Source organism: Dermacentor albipictus, chromosome 6 (assembly GCF_038994185.2).
Source record: "Dermacentor albipictus isolate Rhodes 1998 colony chromosome 6, USDA_Dalb.pri_finalv2, whole genome shotgun sequence".
Classification (NCBI taxonomy): Eukaryota; Metazoa; Arthropoda; class Arachnida; order Ixodida; family Ixodidae; genus Dermacentor; species Dermacentor albipictus.
Window position 1 is genome coordinate 64,675,285 of NC_091826.1, and position 19,287 is coordinate 64,694,571.

The window sequence follows — 19,287 nt, forward strand, 5'->3', positions numbered from 1 at the left end:
CATCTGGCAGATCAGCACGAGTATCGAACCATCTGTTGTCTGAAGCATTTCATACCATGGATGCGCCGTTCACCTTTCGTGAGGTGGATTTGGCGCTTAGCAAATTAAGAAGACGCTGTGCTGTGGGTCTCGATTTGATCAGCAATCAGATGCTGACAAATCTGCCGTATGAACAAAAACGAGCCCGTCTGGACATATTTAATCACGTCTGGAGCACAGGAGAGATCCCAGAAGCGTGGAAGACAGCATGGGTGGTGCCAGTGCTCAAGTCCGGAAAGGATCCTCCTAACCTCACCTCATATCGGCCAATATCGCTAACATCATGCGTATCAAAGTTGATGGAAAGACTAATATGTACGAGGTCAACATGGTATCTTGAGCAAGGAAATAGACTGCCATCATGTATGACCGGATTTCGTCCACGGTTGAGTGCCCAGGACAGTGTCTTGGATCTACTAAGCCATATCGAGCACCATCGCGTAGACGACCTTTCCACACTCGCCATCTTTATGGACGTTGTGAAGGCATACGACTGTGTGCTTCATACAGGCATCATCAACGGACTCCGAGCCATGGGCGTCTCGGGAAATGCTCTTCGATTCGTCCATGAATTTCTCAGTGATCGATGTGTCCAAGTTAAGCTCGGAAGTATAATGAGTCACAAGCGACGGATTTCCCCTCGGCGTCCCACAAGAAAGTGTCCTATCTCCCTTGCTTTTCAACGTTGCCATGGCCAGCCTTCCAGATGCCCTGAAAGTAGGTCGGACGGCAGTTCAAATGTCCATCTACGCAGATGACATCTGCATTTGGATCTCGGGGTACCGACACAAACGTTTGGTCTGGATAGCCCAGGCTGCAATCTCCGCTATCGATCGCCACTTATCGACGCTTGGCCTATCTTTATCAGCAGAAAAACCTGCCTTCATGCTTTTCCCGGGAGTGAGACGCAAGTCAACACGTCTGACGCTGAATATCAGGGGGCATTCAATTCTTCGTGCCACTCATGTTCAATTCCTGGGCGTCACCATCGACAACAAGCTACTATGGCGTGGTGCGGTCGAAAGTGTTGTGGCTGCAGATGTGCAAAGAGTCAACGCCCTTCGTCGATCTGCTCCGTGCGCCTTACCGGCAGCGGAAACTCCGGCCACACCGAGTGAGATGACTTCAGTACGTCTCACGAAGCCGTTTCTAACGCAGAAGACGCCATGTTGTATCAAGCAGACAAGGCGAGTCCGAAAGCAGACACCGCGTCGAGTGCCGCCGAGCATATAACATGGGATGTAACATAAAGCACTCTCCCATCCCAGCTAAAACAGGCAGACCCCTATTAATAAAGGGAGCTTTACGCAATTAGATGGTGCAGCAGCGCCCATTAAAAAAAAGAAGTCTATAGATAAGTGGCGCTCATATTGCACCCCACTGGAAGGCTATCGTGCTTTCGCTGTACTGCCGGCAGTCACAAAAAGGACCGCTGACGTCATGGCCGCCACGTTTGGAACATCGCGCCTGTTCGTCTTGAAAAAAAGAAATGCACAATCACCGACCTGCTGGCTTCATAGGTGACCTCGAACAGAAGAACGATGGAAACGAGAGAGAAGCCGTTCAGCGAGCCCGCCACCACCATGCGCAGCAGGATGAGCTGCAGGAACGAGTGCGGCCGCACGGTCAACGCCGCGGCGGCCACCGCGAGCACGGCGCACGCGAGCAGGACCGGCCTCCGACCCGTTCTGTCCGCCATCTTGCCGAGGAAGGGCGCGCACACGACGCCTCCGAGGTAGGTGTAGAGGCGCGCCGCGAGCACCAGCCACGCGTTGGAGCACACCAGGTCCCACTCGTTCAGGGCCGTGAGCACGTCCGGGGGCAGGTCGTAGTCCCAGTCGCGGCACGGGAGCTCGGCCCGAGGCACATCAACGACCCCGGGCCACAACGCCGAGGAGGACGCGGAGCCCGATGTGGCCGCTGCTGCTGCGTCGTCCAGAGAGAGAGCGAACTTGCGTGAAGTTATATCGCAGTATCGGCCAACGGGCGAAGCAATAGACAGGTTTAGTTTAGGGGACGCAAGCGGCTTGCGTACACAAGAACTAGGGCCGACGGTACCTCGCATGCGCAGACCCTACGTCTGCGTCTGCGCATGCGCAGAACCGTCGCGCCCTGGTTCTTGCGTACGCATTGATGGATATTGTTTCTTGGCGCAAGGGCCAGAAATGGCCAAAGAGCGCCATGACATTTGGTGATGGATGGCAATGAGTATCGGTGAATATGTCGGTAATCGAGTAAAAGCTGTAAATGGTGTAAAATATGTACCTATTAAAATAATGTCAATGAAAAGTGAGTCCTATGATTGTAAAAGTACGTTGAGAACGATAAGATACTAAAACATGTTAATTTATAGCAGCACCAGTGCCTCTGCAGAGCTCTTCAGTGCAAGGGCTGCGAGGCTTGTGCTCTGTGAGTGATTTCATTGCAGCTAAAGCCTCTAGGCAGAGGCTGTGCTACAAATAGCCTGGCCAAATAATGTCTATGGTATTTGTTTCTTCTAAGAACTTGAGAACTAGTTCAAAATTAAATAGAGGTTCATTGCCTAAAAAGAAGACTGGGTGTAAAGGTACATTATGATGGTATAAGAAAGGGAAGAACTTTTTTCTCTCCATTTCTAATAATGGGCACTGAACGAGAACATGAAGGCCTGTAAGCCTACTGCCACACCTAGTGCATGTTGGAGGGTCAGTTCCAGTAAGAATATACGAATGGGTGCTATAGGTATGCCCAATTCTTAATCTACAGAGCAGTACTTCCTGGTGTCTTGTTTTTTTCTCAGAGATCCAGTTGCCTATCTTTGGTTTAATTAGGTGCAGTTTGTTGGATACCTGAGTGTCCCATTGCCTTTGCCAATATTTCCGTAGTTTATATTGTAAGAAAGGCTTAAGATCTGTGTAAGGTACAGGTATATTGAGGTCTTCATCACAAAAAGCTACAGATGTAGCCCTTTCGTCAGCAGCTACGTTGCCCTCTAGGCCTCTATGGCCAGGCACCCAACAAAGAACAATTGTTTGCTTCGACATGTAGGCTGAGCATAGAAGGTTGTAGACTTGATTAAGGATAGGGTTGTTGTGTTTTCGTAGATTTGATATCCCACTAACAACGCCTAATGAATCTGTGAATATGACAGCCTTTATTATACCTGTTTGTTTTATATGTTTCACAGCAGAGAGAATCGCGTATGCCTCCGCTGTGAAAATGCTGGTGTTTGGATTTAGTGCACCGGACGTTGAGAATGACGGTCCGAGAGCTGCATAGGCTACACCATAAGCAGACTTTGAAGCGTCTGTATAAAACTCCGCGCAAGAGTACTTCGCCTGGAGTTCGAGGAAATGTGAACGTATGTGTACCTCAGGCGCATGTTTTGTTAATGCGACGAAAGACATATCACATTGGATATTCTGCCATTCCCAAGGTGGTGCAATGTTAGTGGGAGTCATTAGGACTGTTTCTCGATGGTGAATAGCAGTTTCATGAGCCAGTTGTTCTAAGCGCACAGATAGAGGAGGTCGAACAGATGGGCGGTTATGGTAAATTCTTGCAGAAGATAAGTCATGTACAGTTGAATAACACGGATGTTCGTTATTCGATTTACATTTTAAAAAGTAGGAGAAGGTTAGATACGTTCTGCGCAGATGTAACGACCATTCGTTCGCCTCCACATACAGACTTTCCACAGGACTTGTCCTAAATGCGCCTGTTGCCAGCCGTATGCCTAGATTGTGGACTGGGTCGAGAGTTCTGAGAGCACTATCCGATGCGGATTGGTACACCACGGCTCCATAGTCGAGGCGTGATCGTACAAGGCTCCTATATAGGCTAAGCAAACACCTCCTGTCACTGCCCCAGTTTGTTCGAGAAAGTAGCTTCAGCAGGTTCATTGTCTTCAGACACTTCGCTTTGAGATATTTCAAGTGCGGAATAAAATCAAGTTTTGTGTCCAAGATGATACCTAAAAATTTGTGTTCAAGGCTGACCGACAGTCGTTGTCCATTAAGGTGAATGGGGGTCCTGGTGATATGCCTCTCTTGTTTGAGAAAAGAACACATGTGCTTTTCTGAGGGTTAAATTTAAAACCATTTTCTTCTGACCACTTTGAGAGTTTGTTTAGGCCAAGCTGTAGCTGTCTCTCGCAGATGCTAAGATTGCATGATCTAAAAGCTATCTGTACATCGTCTACATAAACCGAGTAAAAGAGTGTGCGAGGTATGATGGTATGTAAGGAGTTCATTTTCACAATAAAGAGCGTACAACTCAGTACTCCACCCTGCGGCACGCCTGTCTCTTGTACGAATGATCGTGACTGCACATTGCCAACTCTAACACGAAACGTTCTGTCAGACAGGTAGCTTTCAATAATGGTCAGCAGGTTGCCACGTATACCCATTCCAGAAAGATCCCGAAGAATCCCAAAGCGCCACGTAGTGTCATACGCCTTTTCCATATTAAGGAATACAGATACGACAAGCTGTTTGTGGATAAAGGCTTCACGGATGTACATTTCCATGCGGACAAGCTGGTCTGTCGTCGACCTACCTTCCCTGAAACCGCATTGGTGTGGGTCTAATATTTTGTTGGTTTCCAGATAGTGGAGCAAGCGTTTATTCACCATCTTTTCAAAGAGTTTGCACAGGCAGCTTGTCAACGCTATCGGCCTATAACTGTTTGCCAAGGAGGGGTCCTTACCCTGCTTCAGAATGGGAATTATAATGGCCTCTTTCCAGACAGAGGGAATCTGGCCGGAAGACCATATACCATTGTAATGGAAAAGAAGAGTTCTTTGTGTTTCAGATGGCAGGTGTTTTAACATTTCATATATTATACGGTCAGAGCCTGGGGCAGATTTGTTGCAGCCGTTTAGTGCTGCTTGAAGCTCTGCTATGCTAAATGGTCTATTGTATACCTCAGATTTTGCACTTTTTCGTACTAATTGCTGCCGTTCTATTCGTGTTTTTTGTGTTTGAAATGTGTCAGAGTAGTGCGACGAACTGGATATGCGTTCAAAATGTGCGCCTAGAAAGTTCGCCTGGTCTTCCATGCTATTTCCCTGTGTATTTACTAAAGGTAGCGAGTAGGGTTGTCGACCTTTTATTCTGTGCACTCTATTCCAGACCTTTGTCTCATCCGTGTAAGAGTTAATTCCTGATATATATTTCTGCCAACTTTCTCTTCTAGCTTGTCGGCGCGTTCTCCTTCCCTGAGATTTCACATGCTTGAAATTAACAAGGTTTTCTGCCGTCGGAGAATCGCGCAGCAACCCCCATGCTTTGTTCTGCCTTTTACGCGCGTTACGACACTCCTCGTTCCACCACGGAACACGACGCTTGTTAGATGACCCCTTTGTTTCTGGGATACATTTGGTTGCGGCATCTATCAGAAAAATAGTGAAGTATTCAACCGCAACTTCCAGGCTTAGAGCACTGATGTCAGCCCACGATATCAGAGTAATTTTTTGGAACTGTTCCCAGTCAGCTGAATCAGTTTTCCACCGAGGAAACTGTGGGAAACATTCATTCATCTTCGGTGTAGACAAAACTATCGGGAAATGGTCGCTCCCGTATGGATTTCTAATAACATTCCATTTAAGATCAGGTAAAAGGGTGGGAGATGCAATACTGAGGTCTATAGAGGAATAGGTTTTATGTGCAGTATTATAATGTTGTTACGTAGGAAGACGCAGACGACAAGCTATGTACAAATATATTTACAAGGAAAATACGCTGCGCTTGGCCAAGAGGCAACAGCCCGCGCTAGCTTCTAAATCGTCGTCGTCGTCTTCACACTGCTGGCCTTTCGTGATCGCACATATTGTGCCGTAGCACTACCCCCGGCTGCAAAAGCGCCGTCCCGGAGCGACTAAAGTTCGGACTCGGAAGCAGTGTAGTAGGCCTTGAGCCTACTGACGTGTACGACATCACTAGATGCCACAGGAGAGGTCGAGCTTGAGCCCACAGGAGCAATTTCGTAAGTCACAGGCGTCACCTGGCGCAGCACGCGGTAGGGCCCTGTGTATCGCGAAAAAAGCTTCTCTGAAAGTCCGACGTGACGAGAGGGCGACCACAGGAGCACGAGCGCACCAGGTGAAAACTGTACGTCACGATGGCGGGCGTTGTACTGACACTGCTGAGTGGTCTGTGAGGCCGTAAGTCGAGCACGGGCAAGCTGGCGTGCATGGTCGGCGAGGGCGATGGCGTCGCGCGCATACTCGCTTGTTGAGACCGCAGCAGGAGGAAGTGCCGTGTCTAGGGGCAAGGTAGGTTCGCGACCGTACAGTAGATAAAAGGGAGAAAATCCGGCGGTGTCGTGCCGGGAAGAATTGTACGCAAATGTTACGTAAGGAAGGGCAATGTCCCAATCGTGGTGGTCCTTGGAAACGTACTTGGCCAGCATATCGGTAAGAGTACGGTTTAACCGCTCTGTCAGGCCATTGGTTTGAGGATGGTATGAAGTAGTCAGTTTGTGTTGAATGGAGCAGGAACGCACAATGTCAGCGATAACTTTCGAGAGGAAGTTTCGACCACGGTCAGTAAGCAGCTGTCGCGGGGCGCCATGAAGCAAGATAATGTCACGCAAGAGAAAGTCCGCGACGTCAGTGGCGCAGCTGGTAGGGAGAGCCCGAGTGATAGCGTATCGGGTGGCGTGATCAGTCGCGACGGCTACCCATTTGTTCCCAGAGGATGACGTGGGAAAGGGACCGAGCAGGTCTAATCGAACACGAAAGAACGGTTCCACAGGGACGGTGATCGGCTGGAGATGACCGGCAGGTAGCACCCGAGGTGTCTTCCGACGCTGGCAGGGATCACAGGCAGCAACATAGCGTCGAACGGAGCGAGCGAGACCAGGCCAATAGAAGCGGCGGCGGACGCGGTCGTACGTGCGGGTTACCCCAAGATGTCCTGCAGTGGGTGCGTCATGCATCTCAAAGAGCACAGTCTGTCGTAGATGTTTGGGCACGACAAGAAGAAGATCAGGGCCATCAGGGAGGAAGCTCCCTTCGGTACAGAATGCCACCCTGGAGGACATATCGGCGAACGTATGCGTCGGTAGGTGTAGAGCGCAGACGCTCGATGAGTACTCGCAGCGATAGGTCTCGGTACTGCTCATCGGCGATGTTAGCGAAGGCAGACACAGAGAAAATGCCGTCGGGGGTACTACTGTCGGCGTCGTCAGGCTCGTCAACCGGGTAGCGAGACAGGCAGTCAGCGTCCTTGTGTAGTCGGCCAGATTTGTAGGTGACAGAGAACGAATATTCTTGGAGGCGTAAGGCCCAGCGACCAAGTCTTCCTGAAGGGTCTTTCAATGAGCATAACCAACAAAGCGCGTGATGGTCTGTGACAACGGAAAAGGATCGGCCATATAAGTATGGGCGGAATTTCGCAACCGCCCAAACTAGGGCCAGACACTCACGCTCAGTGATGGAATAGTTGCGCTCCGCGGGTGAGAGGAGCCTGCTGGCGTAAGCGATAACACGGTCGTGGCCACGCTGGCGTTGTGGCAGTACTGCTCCAATTCCGTGACCGCTGGCATCAGTACGGACTTCGGTAGGCGCAGAAGGATCGAAATGGGCCAGAACGGGAGGCGTTGTGAGAATGTCGATTAGATGAGAGAATGCAGAGGCCTGGTTATCGCCCCACTGGAAAGGAGCGTCTTTTTTCAAAAGGTCGGTTAGTGGTCGTGCTATGGCGGCGAAATTCCTCACGAAACGGCGGAAGTACGAACAAAGGCCGATGAAGCTGCGCACATCCTTGACACACTTCGGAACAGGGAAGTGCGTAACAGCATGGATCTTGCCTGGGTCCGGTTTCACTCCGTTCGCGTCAACGAGATGTCCAAGGACGGTAATCTGGCGACGGCCGAATTGGCACTTCGATGCGTTGAGTTGCAGACCGGCTCGCCGAAAAACGTCCAGGACTGCTGAGAGGCGCTCGAGGTGCGTAGCGAACGTTGGGGAGAATACGATAACGTCGTCCAAGTAGCACAAGCACGTGGATTATTTGAAACCGTGAAGAAGGGAGTCCATCATGCGTTCAAAAGTGGCAGGAGCGTTACATAGGCCGAACGGCATCACCTTGAATTGATAAAGACCGTCGGGTGTTACAAAGGCAGTCTTCTCGCGGTCGAGATCGTCCACGGCAATCTGCCAATAGCCGGAGCGAAGGTCAATAGAGGAGAAATAGCGAGCACCGTGGAGGCAGTCAAGGGCGTCATCAATCCGAGGTAGGGGATACACGTCCTTTTTGGTAACCCTGTTAAGGTGCCGATAATCCACGCAAAAGCGCCATGAGCCATCCTTCTTTTTTACCAGTACAACCGGTGACGCCCAAGGACTACATGACGGTTCAATAATGTTCTTGGCAAGCATTTTGCGAACTTCTGCGTGAATAACTTGACGCTCAGCTGGTGACACTCGATACGGGCGGCGATGAATAGGAGGGGCATCGCCGGTATTAATGCGATGTTTGACAACTGTAGTTTGGGCTAAAGGACGATCGTTAAAGTCAAAAATATCTTGGTAGGAAAACAGAACGCGGTAGAGTTCACGAGCGTGCTCGGAGGGCAAGTCGGGGGCAATCATTTTCCGGAAGTCAGCGATGGTACAATTTGTCGACTGCGATGGGAGAGGAGTATCGGATGAAGTGTCGTCTACTGCAATGGATGCTACTGAGTGATCCTCGAATGAACAAAGCTGGGCCAAAGACATTCCACGTGGCAGCACTTGTGTCGTCAAGCCAAAGTTGACCACTGGCAGGCAGACGCAATTCGCCGTAACAGATAAAACTGTATGGGGTACTGTGATCCCGTGTGTAAGGAGGACGTCTGGCATAGGAGCCGCGGTGTAGTGACCGTCGGGGACTGGTGGGGATGACACTAGGTCAACGTAGGTCAGTGCCGAAGGTGGCAAGCGAACGAAGTCGGCGGAACTGAGGCGACTGGGGTGTGGTTCAGCAGGATCCAGAACAGGCAGGTCAAGGCGGAGAGTACTGGCGGAACAATCGATGAGAGCAGAATGTGCGGAGAGGAAGTCTAAGCCGAGGATGATGTCGTGGGACAGTGGGCGATGACTGAATAGCACGATTGTTGAGCGATCGGCGAAGGAGACGCGGGCGGTACACAAACCAATGACGGGGGTTGTTCCGCCATCGGCGACACGGACAACAGGCGTCGTGGCGGCCGTGATCATTTTTCTGAGCCGGTTACGAAGGTCAGCGCTCATTACGGACAAATGCGCCCCAGTGTCTATGAGAGCAGACACAGAAACACCGTCGACTTGCACGTCAAGAAGGTTCAGGTGAGTGGGCAAAGTCAGTAGAGGATTTGGCGGCGTAGGGGGCAATGCAGCGTCACCTCGAGGCGCTGCATCGTCTAGTTTTCCGGCTGGGAGCGGCGTCCGAAGGGAGTCGGCGAATAGGAGCGACGGGGCTGGGGAGAGCGAGATTGTCGTCGTTGGGGCGAAGGCGAACGAGAATAGGGGCGGTTCGGTGCAGGAGAATCAGTGGCGGCATTATCGGAGCGTGCGGCATAGGGACGAGAAGGGCCACCTGAGGGGCGAGAGTAGGCAGTAGAAGTAGACCGCATCGGGGAACTCCAGCGACTACGACAGTGCCGACAGTGCCGACAGTGCGTCTTCTTACCCAGCACCTCCACCAAATATGTTACGTAGGAAGACGCAGACGACAAGCTATGTACAAATATATTTACAAGGAAAATACGCTGCGCTTGGCCAAGAGGCAACAGCCCGCGCTAGCTTCTAAATCGTCGTCGTCGTCTTCACACTGCTGGCCTTTCGTGATCGCACATATTGTGCCGTAGCACTATGTAGGTGCCTTACTATTCAAAAGACATGCACCAGAAGAAAAGAGAAACTGTTCAATCAGTCGACCTCGCACATCGCAATGAGAGTCACCCCATAAATTGCTGTGTGCATTTAAATCTCCTAGAACCAAATAGGGTTGAGGTAATTGATCTATTAATGTATGGAATTCATGTTTATGGAGCTGATAATGCGGGGGTATGTACAGAGAGCAGATGGTAATAAGTTTGTTTAGAAGTATGGCTCGAACGGCCACTGCCTCTAGGGGCGTTTGTAGTTGTAGATGTTGGCACGCTATACCTTTGTCGAGTATAATGGCTACACCACCAGATGATGCGATGTCATCATCACGATCTTTACGAAAAATAGCATAATGACGAAGAAAGTTAGTGTGTTTAGATTTAAGATGGGTTTCCTGTACACACATCACTTTTGGAGTGAGTTCGTAGAGAAGTTCTTGAACATCATCAAGGTTTCTGAGGAGACCTCTGAGGTTCCACTGGATAATTAGCGTGTCCATAATGAAGTTAATTTGGTGCTGTGTGTACGGAAATAGAAGTTATGCCTTAGACTATAGAGCCCTTTCGAGGCCCTGTAATCGGGGTCTTGCCCTTTCTGGAGCGTTCGAGTGAACCTCGCCGCTCCTTAGGCGCTTGGCGCCCCTGGAGGATAAGTGTAGTGTCCATTGCCTCTTGTGAGGCGCCGGACACGTGCTCTTGCGAGCGGGAAGTTACCAGTGAGGGTCCCGCCTTGGAGGGCAAGACCCCTGCGCCCACCAGCCCGGAGGCCGATGGGGCTCCCTGGGGGATTTGGCTGCGCCGGCCGTTGCCAGCGCTGGAAGGGACCTGGGAAGTGGAGGCAGCCTCGGCTGCGCCCACCTTCGGGGTCGATGGTCCCTTCCCCTCGGTTGACGGAGCAGCGCTAGCTGCTACCGCCGCGGGGGCAGAAGGCGTAACTGCCGACTCACTGCTTGTGAGTCGGACAGCCGCCGGAAGCCGTTGTGACGCTGCCCCCTGACGCGCCACATCGGCAAAGGTTTTCTTGGGCAGGTATGATATCCGCCTCCGTGCCTCCTTGAAAGTTATGTTTTCCTTTACCATGATTGTAACGATTTCCTTTTCTTTTTTCCAAGAAGGGCACGACCGCGAGTACGCGGCGTGCTCACCATCACAATTAACACAATGTGGAGTGTTCTGGCACGTTTCAGAGGAATGTTCTTTGTCACTGCACTTGGCACAAGTCAGCCGGCCTCGACAGTTCTGTGAACTGTGGCTGAAACGTTGGCACTTAAAGCATCTGAGAGGATTGGGAACGTATGGTCGAACACGAAGTTTGATATAACCGGCATCGATGGACTCGGGAAGGACACTTGAGCCGAACGTGAGTATCAGGTGTTTCGTCTTGATCTCTTTTCCATCTCGCCTCATCTTAATTCGTCTAACATTGATAACATTCTGGTCACGGAAGCCCTCCAAGAGTTCTGCCTCAGTGAGCTCATTCAAGTCATCGTCAGAGACAACACCACGGGTGGTGTTCATTGTGCGGTGCGGGGTTATAATTATTTGGGTTTCCCCAAATGACACGAGTTTTGACACTTTTTCGTATTGTTTTTGATCGCGGAGCTCCAAAAGGAGATCACCGCTTGCCATCCGCGACGCCTTATAACCAGGACCAAAGACTTCAGTCAATGACTTGGAAACAAGGAAGGGTAAGATTGTTCGTACTGGTTGATCTGGTTGTGCAGAATGAATGACATGGAAGCGCGGGAAGGATTCTTTTTGGCGGTCAAAAAACTGGAATACTTCATCGGTGCGCCCTCTTTTCTGAGGGCGATCAGGTAGTGGAGGGAAGAAAGCAGCCATGTGTGGATGTGTAGTTTTCGGCAGCAACGCTAGCCACCCACCATGGAGTCCAACAAGGGGACGCTACAGGGCCTGAAAAACAGGGCCTGAAAAACAGGGCCTGCAAACGCCAGCTGTACGTTGCCGCTATAACCCAATATGATATAACCAAGGTTGGCTACTCACACAAGGTTAACCCTTGCTGCCAGGAAGGTCGGAAGTAATAATGAAGTGAGAAGGAGACAGGAAAGGTGGAAAGTAAGGAAAAGACAAAGGTTGTAGGGTGAGAGAGACAGGAAAAGGCAACTACCGATTTCCCCCGGGTGGGTCAGCCCGGGGGTGCCGTCTACGTGAAGCCGAGGCCAAAGGGGTGTGTTGCCGCCGCCGAGGGGCCGTAAAGGTCCATACACCCGGCATTGGCTCAACCCCCAGGATCCCCTTTTCCCCGGACACGGCTAAGCCACGCACGGCTACACGCGGGAGGGTCCAACCCTCGTGTGCTCGGGTACGTGGTGTCGCAATACACCAAACGCCTGCTTACGCAGACGCCCCTGCGGGGTTCTTGCGTACGCAAGCCGCTTGCGTCCCGTAAACGAAAGCTATCTAACGACTGCGATTGTGATGCAGGATTTTATGTGATCAACCTCGCCTCCCCACCCGCCCAACGTCGGAATCGCGCACCACATGAGCCATACGTAAGCAGCGCGAGCAACCGAAATTTAGATAGATCGCTGGCGCATGTAGTACACACGTTTCGTTTGAGGGGTCCCTGATCACTGCATTCCTGATCTGTCACCGAATGCTGTCAATGCAGTACTAAAAAAAGACAGACAGAGCTTGCGAAACTCCTGGAACGTAAACTGTCAACCACTTTGCGATAACGAACTGTAAGCAAACTCTTCAACTCTGAACATGCCTGTGTGTATACTACACACCCGTGCCGTGCGAGTAGGGAAACCTGTAGACGGTGCATCTGCTGTAGCGTCCGTCGGGTGCCACGGGAACGGAGGCATGCTTCCACGCCTGCGCGCTCTGGTTGGCGAACTCGGGCGGCTGCCTGCACCAGTGGTCCACCGCGTGGACGGGCGCCAGCAGCCGCATCGACTGGTAGTGGAAGGCGAGCGCCCCGAGCGACAGCTGGGCGCAGGCCAAGATGCGCAGCTGGTGCGATCCCTGGCGCAGAATCTCGCTCGTCGACGGCTCGGCCGACGTGAGGCGGTACGACTGCGCGTCGCCGAACGTGACCGTACTCAGTCCGCGCGACTTGCGCTTGGGCGACGGCGACAGCGTGGGGTCCTGGCCATCCTGAGAGAGCTGCGCATGCACATGCCAGTTCAGAAAAGAAAATCAAAGGGACCACAGGAGGCGCGGGTTGAAATTGCGCCCCTTCCATGCTTGTCGTGATATCTAGAGAAATTGCGGAACACGTGGTGTAACAGAGTGATCAAATGGTTGCGGCATCGGCCAATCGTTCCACGAACACACGCGCTCGTCCCCATGCGCTCCGTGTCTACAACCCTGTGCGGTGCCGCGAAGGCAAGGGCTCGTTATCAGCCGTTCATTAAACGAGCCTATTGTGCGCTTTCGGAGAAGGGAAGAGGGCTCTCCCACTTCGCGCTCTTAATACCTTCTTTTAAATCGTCATCGCGCTGAGAGAGGTTACAGGCTGACGATGGAGGAGCCTTTCTTCGGATTCTATATTCTGGTTTGCAGTCACGGCCCGTAATTTTCGCTTCACTGCCAGGAGTCGGCGAGGCAGAGTACGGTTGCACAGTTGATGATAGCGACCGAGGATAGCACGCAATGACCATGCAGTATGCACCAACGACCGGAAGGGCCCACGGTCTACTGCTATAGATCTGCTCAGAAGCAAGGCGAGGGCCTCTTTAACGGTAGCCAAGCCCCCTTGTCGGAAACGTCCGCTTCATGCTTAAGTTTCCCCTTTTGGCCAAGCGTTGACTAACTGTAGTCCCATGCGTTGTGGGCAAGTCGTGCAGTCGGCCTATATTTACTTGGAGCTCAGCCGGTGTTGCGAACGCCAGGATATCAACGAAAAAGCATTTCATGGGGCGTTTATTTGTGGTCACCCTACAGCCAGTCTTCGTCAATGTGAAATGGCAGCGCTGCTAAATATACAGCATATAACCATATAACATGTTTATCGTGATGCAAATATATTATCGAACTATACAGCAATCTTTTCGTGGCTTACCGCCGGTGACGGCAGCTCCAATGACGGCGGCATCACCAGCCCGTCATCCTTCTCGATCGGGGCGTAGCCGGACACTGGTTGGCTTTGGGCCAATACATTCTCGGGCTCGTCCACATCTCGCATATCAATTGCCTGTGTACGTGCACAAAAAGTAGAAAAAGAAATAACTCGATGTAGTATCCAAGCATAGACAGACACATCTTCGGTGTACAACCGAAGCTTTAAGATTACTAACGAAGGAGCCGCCCCCGCTCCTGACTATGTAGGTCATCAAGCATCTTGTCACTGATGCATTGGTGACCGAAGTGCTGGTTTATAAGAACAGGAAGAGTGACAACAATATATCTACATCATGGGGAAACAATGCCAGAAGAAAACGTCAACAGGCGGGCTAGCACAATATGGCGCAATACAACCGCCAATCCCTAGTTTTGAGCTCCGCGCAACTGACGCCCCGAGCATCGATCACGAATAGACAAAAAGGGTAGAACGACTCCAAAACTTCCTCCAAAGTCGGGGAAGAGGTGCTCGACATCGTGCAGTCTCTCCCCGTAAGTATGTTAAAAAACAACGTCAGAATAGGACGCGGCCAAAACAAAGCTCGACGCCCACTTCCGACAGCTAGAGCCAACACTACTTTCTCTATTATTTTCTACAAGCAAGAAAAAAAAATCACCCCCCAAGCACCCCGTACAAATGTTTACCCTGCGTAGCTGAAAGCTGCGGCCCCAGTGTTTATCACTGGGTTAATCCTGAATGTTCATTATACGACGGCTTGGTAGTGGTGCTCAAAATGTGTGCTCAAAATGTGTGCTCAAAAAACTGGCGAATCTTTGCGCTAAGGAAACGCGTCAGTACCGCGTCAAGTGCCAGGGTTAGTTCGTGTTTACTTGCGTGCACAGTTTGCTTGTGTTTAATGGTTTGTGCAGTGAACCTTGTTGTGCTTTCTCGGTTCAATTTTTTCCTTGTAGTGTAGCGCCCGACTTCAGCAACATACGATTCAGGTGGCACACAAGGTTGGCACACAACAAGACAGCTTCCTAACCGGCGAGTCTTTTCCGCGTCTTAATCTATTGCAATCTAAGTCATCAAGTTTCATGCCAACGTTACTTAGGATAGATATGTTGTTTCATTGACCTATCGATATATATGTCACCGGTCAACAGTGGCCTCGCATACCTTAAGTTGAACAGGGCAGAGTCGATTAATCGACCGCCTTGACAGTCTTCTGCCAAACAGAAGCCCGTGTGCCTAATTACGACACGACTGCATGACTGCGTGACTGATTGCGTGACTGACTGAATGCGTGACCGACTGACTGCGTGACCGACGGACCCACCGAGCGACCGACGACTGACTGACTGAGTGACTGCTGAATGGCCCCGTGTCCTTAAACTGGGCCACGACGACACGTCCAGACATCGAGAAAACGTGCTCACTGCCGCCATGTCCGGATCCGTGGCAGCGTGCGTGGTGCCGGTGCTCTCCGAGGCCTCGGCAGCCAGCGCGATGGACCCGAGTTTCTCGTTCCCAATGACGCTGCTGCTTTTGCCGCACGGCCCGGCCGCACCGGGGGTTGTGGTCGTCGTAGCGTTCTCGGGAACCACGTTGGCCACCGGCGTCGAAGTGGCGCTGCGGGTGGCGGCCAGGTCGGCTCCCGGGTCGATCGAGATGGTCGTTGACGACACGGCCTCCTTCAGGGGCATGGATGCGTTGGATGGCAAGAGCATGCTCGCCTCGGAGACACGCGACGGTGACGGTGTTGGCGTCTCACCGGCATGCCTCTTCTTCGATTTTCTGCAACAGGGCGATCGGACGACGCCGTATCAGCATGCGTACTACCCTGAGCAAAAGTTTACGAACCGGGGATCTCGCGCTAAAGCCGATTTTCATTTGCGCATTTTATTGTAGCTTGAATTCGGGGGTCGCAGTCGAAATTTGGCGTTGAGATCCTGCCAGAAAAGCCCGTCAATTTCATCTTGTGGACCTGAATTACGAATTGGTTGTTTCTCCACAAGCCTGCGGTATGCGACTCAATAGAGAAGTGGCACACTGAGAACGACCCCTCCCCCGGAACTTTCTGTGTTAGTACGTAACCTTAGCATTCTTATCATTTTTCCCCCTCGTCTTCCCCGTTTAAGAGCGTAACCCTGTACCGTGTAGCCAGAAAACAATTTCTGGCTATGTCTGTGCTCACGGGTGCATGGCTTGGCATGGCGCGTGTTAAAAGTGAGGCTGCCGCCGTAAAGCTTTATGCAAAAATTATTATAGAGAACTCTGACATAGCGATTGTTTAACCACAACGAGAATAGTGGGCATCTTCTAATGCTCGTGTTTGTGTCAGTTGCATGTTCTTGTGACGTTTCTCGTCCCGCTTTACCTTCCAAAGTTCCAAGAAATGATATTTCGCTATACCGGTAGGGAACAATTTCTACGTACATGCATAATCTATGTGAGTTCTTCCGTACATGGCAAAATTTTTTTGTGATATAGTAAACTTTGCAAAGCCGTTTAAAGCAAGAAGATCGAAGCCAGGCGAATCCTTGTACTGCCCATCATTCCCATACTGACTTAACCACCATGCTTACTCGTGGTTCAGTCAGCCCGGGAACATGTCTCCGTAGACACTAGCGCCAGAGTTTTCCCCAGTAACTTTCTCAAGAAACTGTGAACTACGCATGGCCTCCGAAAAAGCGTGCTGGAAGTAGCTCCCGCAATCTCGAAGGCCACGAGCTATATCGGACCCAATAAACTTCCGCAGTCGTGTAATCGCAGTGGAGTTGGCTGAGAAAGAACCGGCTTGTTTTATTCTGCATCTGATGCGCGGAATATGTCTTTCTTACATCTTCAAATAAAATAATCGCGATTCATGCCCTAAAGACCTGCGCAAATAATTTCTCGTGCGTTCTACGGCAAACTTATAAATTTGTGATTAACTCCAAACAAAAAACTGGTGGAAATGTACGGGCCCTGTTTATTATAGTCTAAAGGGTCAGAAGGAGCGATGACGGTTGCGCGAAGTAATTTTGGCTTCTGTGATAGAGGCGGGCGTACACTTTAAAAATTAAACTTCACATAGAAACCCGTGCTGCGCTTGTACGATTGTGGCGATTTGCATCGCGATTGGTTCCTTTGTTGCATCTGCGAAAGAACAGTACCTTTTAAGGGCTAAGTGCCAAGCCCTATCTTCGGGAACGTTGAGGCGAGCCTGTTTTTCGACAGTGGTCGCGTGTATCATGGATAGGTTAGGCAACGGACCGCTTGGTGATTGCGCTGCATGTTATCATACGTTCTTTTCTATAGTTGGTCTGTGGAGATATTATTCGTCAAAAATGGCATTTTGTTGAAGGGTTGAAATCTGGGCCAGTTGGTACATACTTGAACGAAAAAACCAGTCAAAAACACAAAGGACAAGAGAAGAAGTTCACGACACAACGACTGGTCGTTGTGTCGTGAACTTCTTCTCTTGTCCTTTGTGTTTTTGACTGGTTTTTTCGTTCAGGCATTTTGTTGTATGTTCGAGACAAGATTACGCCGCTTTTCTTCTACGTTTGTCACTGGTCATCCCTGTGAATCTGCAACCGGGTTCCAGGGAGGGGCCGGAGGAAGGAGCAGGGGACTGTCGCTCGCTCGTTGGTTCGTCCATTCGTTCGGGCTACTTGCATACTTTGGCAATGGTCTACGATGGTTACTACACATATATTTTTTTCAATAAACGCAAGAATTAAGTATGACGACGAACGACGCAACCCATCTAGCTGAGGATGAGGAGGGGAGAAAAATTATTAGCGGAGGGTGAGGGTCAGTGTGGAGAGGGCAAACATTTACCAGGTGAGGATGAGGCTGACGTGAGAAGGAATCATATGTTGGGTTCGGCAGAAAAAAAAAGATCATTTGCCCAGCTCTGTTGGCGAGTGGTTTGGTATGAAAGAAGCGAGAGATTAATTTTCTTTAAATTTCAGTAAGCCCACGCTTAGATAAAATGGGCTTGATCCAGCGTCGTGCGTAAACTTCGAAGAACGCGACGTTGTTTTTACTGCAGCTGGCAAACAAAATTCTTCGCGAATTCGAGATATAGCAGACGACTACTTCTGATTGCCACAGCAGGGCGCCAGGCGGCGTCCAAATTTGTGGCACCTAAGTGATTATACACTATCGAAAAGGGCCCAGTAACGCAGCAGCTCACCTCCTCTTGGACGTTGCCGAGGTCGACGTGCCGGCTCGGGAGCTACTCCGATGGCGTTTCAGCGCCTTGGAGTCTTTTCCTTCTGCCTTAGAGAACGTGCCTCCTTCGCTCATGGTGCCAGCTAGACGCAAGGACACGTTCTTCTCGGTCGAGGAATTGGATCTCGGCGAAACGCGAAACGGCGTTCGATTCAGCTTCTTCTTCGTAACTTTTTAAGCACGTGCCCTCTGCTAAGGCACGCGGTAGCTTTGGCCCACATAGAGTTCCAAAAATGCACGACATTTTTAGTACGAAGCCCCTTGCTGCGGCACTAGCTTTTCTTTCCCTTATATGCAATATCACTGTCTCAGAATACTCGAGAATATACTTTCTGTGTCCCTCTGTTGTGCTTCGCACTGCACCAATTAACATATTGTCACTGCAGTATACCCTACCTAACCCTTCTGCATCCTGCACTAGGCTCGGATCTGCAGAAAGTATGAAATATATTTCGTTTCTTGAGCCCCCTTTAAGGCTTTTCCAGGTCCACTGCCTGTTACTTCGCTTCCTGAAGAAAGTATTCATTATTCGGAGCGTTTACGCGAATTCTACCAACATCTCTGCTCTAGTGTTCCTAGAATCGAATCCGTAGCTGCCAATTGCTCGTTTCCCAGCCTGACTTTTGTCCACTTTTGCACTGAAGTCGCCCATGACTACAGTTTACTACGTTTGCACCTTTCTCGTCCCTAATTCAGCATCTTCATAAAACTGTTCTATTCCTTCATCATCGTGAGCGTAGTCTTCTACTGCCTTTATTCTGTACCTCCCATATTCAGATTTATTACTATACGGCTGCTACCCTGACTTCAACGCTGTAAAATTCAATGTCGCCCACTATGTCTTTATGGATCAGAAGACGTGGCCGTTAGTCAGCACTGTGGGTTCTTCTAACCTCACTGACACCACTAATATCCCAGACAATGCCTGGTAATTACTCACTTAAGAGGGTTCGCGCATTCAAACGTTGCCAGTTTCAATTTCCAGTGGTGACCTGTTCAGATCCAGAGATTCTTAGCATCCTCTGCCACGTCGCAGGTCTGACCGCCGCCTTGGTCAGGTGCTGCGCAGCCGCTGAGGATTGAGGGCCGTACCTTAATTGCAGGAGTCGTGAGGCAGGTAGTGACCGCCTACTGCACCAGGGAGGCCAATTCTTGTTCTG

At 50.7% G+C, this 19,287-nt stretch overlaps 1 protein-coding gene across 4 annotated transcripts in view; it reads right to left on the reverse strand.

The window, feature by feature from the left end:
• The window catches only part of LOC135912332 (uncharacterized), a 96,338-nt gene that overhangs the window by 21,015 nt on the left and 56,036 nt on the right, over positions 1 to 19,287 (reverse strand). For all 4 annotated transcript variants that reach the window (XM_065444740.2, XM_070540680.1, XM_070540679.1 and 1 more), the window contains exons 6-9: positions 15,343 to 15,700; positions 13,904 to 14,035; positions 12,627 to 13,005; positions 1,545 to 1,965 (exon numbers count right to left, since the gene is read on the reverse strand). In XM_065444740.2, the coding sequence (XP_065300812.2) occupies positions 1,545 to 1,965; positions 12,627 to 13,005; positions 13,904 to 14,035; positions 15,343 to 15,700 (1,290 nt within the window). The remainder of the gene's footprint in view (positions 1 to 1,544; positions 1,966 to 12,626; positions 13,006 to 13,903; positions 14,036 to 15,342; positions 15,701 to 19,287) is intronic.